This window comes from Apaloderma vittatum, unplaced genomic scaffold, assembly GCF_000703405.1.
Source record: "Apaloderma vittatum isolate BGI_N311 unplaced genomic scaffold, ASM70340v1 Scaffold44008, whole genome shotgun sequence".
NCBI classification, from domain to species: domain Eukaryota; kingdom Metazoa; phylum Chordata; class Aves; order Trogoniformes; family Trogonidae; genus Apaloderma; species Apaloderma vittatum.
In genome coordinates this window covers 1-4,797 of record NW_009730916.1, presented here as the reverse complement: position 1 = coordinate 4,797, position 4,797 = coordinate 1, and the positions used below count along the sequence as shown (strand labels likewise).

Below are 4,797 nucleotides of genomic sequence, written 5' to 3'. Positions count from 1 at the left end.
GGGGCCGCAGGTGATGCCGTTGCCCCTCTGGCACTGCTCGTTGGGTTCAGCTCTGCCAAGGAATAAACCGCAAAGCCACAGTCACTTATTGCAGTCCAGTTCTGGATGTGAAGCCCCGTCTGCTACGTCAGAGCTCTGAGCCACTCGGCCTCTCACCGGGGACTGTGAATGTGCAGACAGTGCTGAGCAACTTCTCCTGTTTGGTTTTGGTTTTTTCCCCCTCCAGTGACTATCACAAGAAACAGAATGCCCTCAGAGCACTTCAGAAGAAAGCTCTGGACAAGAATCCTGATGAGTTCTACTTTAAAATGATACGTGCAGAGGTCCAGGTGAGAATCAAAGTTGCCTTCCAGCAGGGTTTTAGTGTGAGTTACCAAATAGCAAACTTAGTTTGCTGCCTGTCCAAGGCTTTGAAGAGAATGAGGGGCAAAGGGCGAAAAGTTCTTTGGCTTTTATTAATAGGGCCCGTAGTACCCTGTAGCTGTGCAGTGTCTGTAAGTGCTGTGTGTGCCCTCTGGTTTTAGGATGGGGTTCATGTAATAAAGCAGCCAAAGGATGAAGTGACCCCTGAACAGGCGAAGTTGATGAGGACACAGGATATTAAATATGTGGAAATGAAAAGAGTGGCAGAAGCCAAGGTAATGTTTCACTTCTCTAGCATTTTCCAGTTTGCTCAGAATTGTTCTTTTGACTGTGTTTTTTGTTGATTTTGGCTATCTTGGTTTTGTTTAGTGAAATCTGATTTGTGTAGTACTGGAAGTGATAGATGGAAATGTCGGGGGAGCTCAGTATATAGAACCTACAGGTATACTGAATAATAAAAACTGTACTATGCGTTTTTATAAACCACAGCAATTTCTTATGTAAATGTGAGACATTAAGCATGTACTCTTGCTTCTCACATTTATAGAGAATTGAGGGTTATTGTTACTGAAGTGGGTTGTTTGAATAGGGTAGGCAGGTAATCAACAGAAACATGACCCACTTCTGAAAATGTTTTATTGCTAGTGATTTCATGGTAATCACTCCTACTTTGTCTGCCAGACAGATAACTTACTGTTTTGAAAATTGATTTGTGCCTTTTTGGCTGGGTAATACGGGAAATTACGAGAAAAGGTTATGAAGACATAAGCATAGACGAGATGTATCTTCAAAGATTACAAAGGAAGGAGGAGTTCAGATGTTTTGTTGAGGAACAAACAGAATGTACGTCGAGGAGAGACACCCTTTACCTTGGCAGAACCGCTGAGCTTCTCTTTCCCGCAGAAAATCGAGCGGCTGAAGTCTGAGCTCCACCTTCTGGGTGCCGAGGGGAAGGGCCCCGGCCAGCACCTCTTCTTTTTTGATACTAGAAGGGAAGGTAAGATTTAAAGACGTTTGATCAGAAAGCTTCTTCTACAGTAAATAGGCTGTTTAAAATAGTATGGTGTTCTCTTTATGCTGTTATAAAGAAAAACAAGATTTTTTTCTTTTCCCCAGGAATAATAATTCAGGTGCTCTAGAAATCTCTTTTGATGCCTAGATAAGATCCCAGTCTGCAGGAGCTATGCTGCTGGGACTGCCATTGCTGCCCGTGCTTAACCTGTGTGTTGGAAAGGGTTGCTGAGCATTATTCCAAGAAGTCCACGTGAGTTTATTCCTGAATTTCTTTTTATTTGTAGTTCAGGAGTTTGACATTGCAGCTCACCTGGATACTGTTCCAGAGCTCGTGGACAGGGTGTACAACCGACCGACCATTGCCACGTTGCAGAAAGAGACGCTGAAAGGAGCTACTGATCCTGCCCACTTAAAGGTACCTTGTGCTGCCTCTGTGTTGCTGCAGTTTCCTTCATGTTTTACACCTGTTGGATAACCAGCACTAAAGAGGATCCGTTCCGGCACAGATGTGTCTGTCCTGGGGTTTCTGGTCTCACGGTATTTTTCAGTTAGGTTCTGACCCCAAACTGGCATGAGATTCAGGGCTTTTCTGCCCACCTTTCCTTCTTAAAGACATTTAGGCGATAGTCTCATCTCCTGGCTTTCCTAATTTAAGGCGTTTCGTGATCCTTCAGGATGAAATGCTTACGCAACCAACTTTGAGTCTGATGTTTTAATATCATAGTACTTCTGTCCTGGAAGTAGCTACACTTGGCTTTAACACTGTAAATACTGTTTAATTAGTTTGGATACGTTGGACAGTCCTATAAGCTTCGAATGGTTATGTGTAAGGTACAAATAAAGTTGTCTAAAACTGCCGATTGGTAAATTTGTAGCGTGTTGTTTTCTGAATCAGATGTCAGATAACAAACACCCTGTGGTCCCTTCCTCCTTGCCAAGTTTCTCATTTTGACTTGTCAGTAAAGCAGTTGGACAAGTTGTAGACTGACAAGTTTTCTCCTCTAAATATCTGAGTCATATTTTAAGCATGTTGGGATCTGTTCTCCTTAATTTAATTACTTAAATCACACCTGCAGTAATGCCATTTTTGTGCTGGGAAAGCCATCAGCTCTTAGTAGGTAAACATGACCAAACAAGTTGCGTTTTGGGAGACCTCTGCAATTTCTAAGCACTTCAGGAATTGGTCTCTAGTTTTTTTGTGGGTTTTTTTGCACCCCTCTGGATAAATTGGCTTTTCATTAGGGAGTTAAATGTTGTCTTGCACTCAGTATTGAGATTCAGAGGATTTAGAAAAATAAATTTCAGGCACTTGCTGAACAAGGTTCCACAGCATCTAAACTAGATGAGACGAGGTTTCGGGTTTAACGTTTGGATCTAGGAGATTAAAACAACCACGAAGAATAAAGTCTTAACTAGAAAATCTCTAGTATGAGAATCAAGATGTTGAAACTGGAATCTAGCCACAGCATTGAATCTAGCCACAGCAGTTGTTTGTGAGGTCCAAGTGCCTCAAAATAGGTCAGTTATAGACCGTAGTATTTTGTTACTCTCTCTATCTTAAAAAACGCTTCTTTTTTTTCTCCAGAAATTAGCCCAGCAAAGGAAGAATCAGTATGACCTCCTGAAGCAGCGCATTGAAAGAGAAAAGGCCATGTTCGTTGTTGCACAGAAAATCCAGACACGTAAAGATCTTCTGGTGAGGGATTTAGTTCTGGCTCTTTGAATCTGTTTTGTTAACGTCATTAGGTCTAGTTTTGTATGTGTGCCACTTCCAGATAACTCCTAAAAATAAATAGTTGTCTTTCAGTATGGAAAAAACAAGGAGATGAAGAATTTCTGTTGTGCCATAGCTAGTAAATCATAGCTGCTAGTCCAGCTCTTGCCATGCCAGCAAGGACAAAGACTCAGCTCTGAAATGGTGCTCACAAGTCTTTGCTAATGTGCTGTTGCCGCCTGTCGACTACGAAATTAATACTTTCAAGTAGCAGAGGCAGGGAACCGTAACTTGTAGGTTATGAGGAGATCTGAAAAAAATCCCAGTGACCAAAAAATTGTTTGTGTCAATGGGACTCGCCATCCACTGGTGCCTGTGAACAAAACAGGTTGTGCCTGGCAGCCTAAAGGGAGAAAGAGCAGACAGAAATAGAATTCCCACCGAAACAGCGGAAAGTGGTCCTTTTCCACTAATGGCTTGTTAGTCCCAGACAGGGACTTTGTTCTTTCTGTGAGGGTGGGGTTTTTTTCCTTCTTACATGCCAACAATTTTTTTTTCTTCTTTTTCTGGTTTTCCAGGACAAAACTCATAAAGTAAAAGTGAAGAAAGAGACAACAAATGCTCCAGCTATCTACAAATTCAAATTTCAGCGGAAACGTTAACCATTCCATTCAGTAATTGTTACCATCTTTGCTTGGAAAGAAAGAGCATTCTCCCTCTGCAGGAGGACTGATAGATGGTATCAGTTTGTTTTTCACTGCAGCCTAGCACTTTGTTACAACAAATTACTGTGGGCCTGCGGTGGCCATAAATATATTGTATCTAATTAATTGATTAATAAATCAGAGAGTTTGTTCTCTTGGTATTTACAGTGGGAAGCCACAAGAGGTGCCAGTTTGTCCTAGTAATACGCATCATAAACAATCCTTGAAAAGTGAAGGTCAAAATTAAGAGGCTGGGAGCTGAGCTGCTCACAGCGCGTGGGCAGGAGCGTGCTGGGGCTGTGACCACGACGTGTCCAAACCGCACGAGGTGGCAGGTCAGCTCCTTTAGCTATCTTTTCCCAGCAGGTTAAAACTGAATTATTATCTTGCCAATCACAACTCCCCTTCCCCTCTCCCCCAAATCCCTCTTTAATTTTCCCATTCTGCTTTATCTGCACAAAGTACTTAAAACTTAAGAGGTGAAAGGCATTGCTAAATTCAGGCACCGTATTAGTCAGACTATTCGGGGATGGTGCTAGCAGCGGGGAATTGTTTCTTCTACTGTACAGAAAGGAAGATAAACTTGACCTTTGTGAATCATTTCAGTAGCTGAGGGGCTGTTTGTGCTTATTCTGCCTTCTGCCGTACAATGGGGTAGTGTCCGTGCTGCACCGAATTTCCAGTGCTGCCTGCCAAGTCTGAACAGGGGCAATACCGAACCACATATAGGGAGAGACAGTGCAGAAGGCAGCCGTGGGACAAAAGTTTGTCCTCTTTGTTTAGATTATGCTTGTTGTGGCGTTGGGAGTTGGAAGGGGGTTTCAGCCAAGAACAATAAAGACGGATACTTGGGTGTCCTGGAGCAGTTCAGGCAAGTTGAGAGAGCCTGGGCGTAAACATTCCTTTTCTTATCGCTCTCACTCGCACTATATCTGCCAATAAGCAGCACATGCCCATGCAAGATGGAAAAAAAAATAATAATAAAAAAAATATATATATATG

At 42.5% G+C, this 4,797-nt stretch overlaps 1 protein-coding gene across 1 annotated transcript; it reads left to right on the top strand.

Annotated features, from left to right (window-relative positions):
* Positions 1-226: 226 nt before the first annotated feature.
* On the top strand, positions 227-3,753 carry UTP11L (UTP11-like, U3 small nucleolar ribonucleoprotein (yeast); the record flags this gene model as incomplete). The annotated part of the gene is made up of 6 exons (XM_009874966.1): positions 227-329; positions 525-638; positions 1,267-1,360; positions 1,662-1,792; positions 2,963-3,073; positions 3,670-3,753. Coding segments are annotated over 6 exons (637 nt in total), but the record flags the coding sequence as incomplete, so codon positions are not given.
* Positions 3,754-4,797: the final 1,044 nt, after the last annotated feature.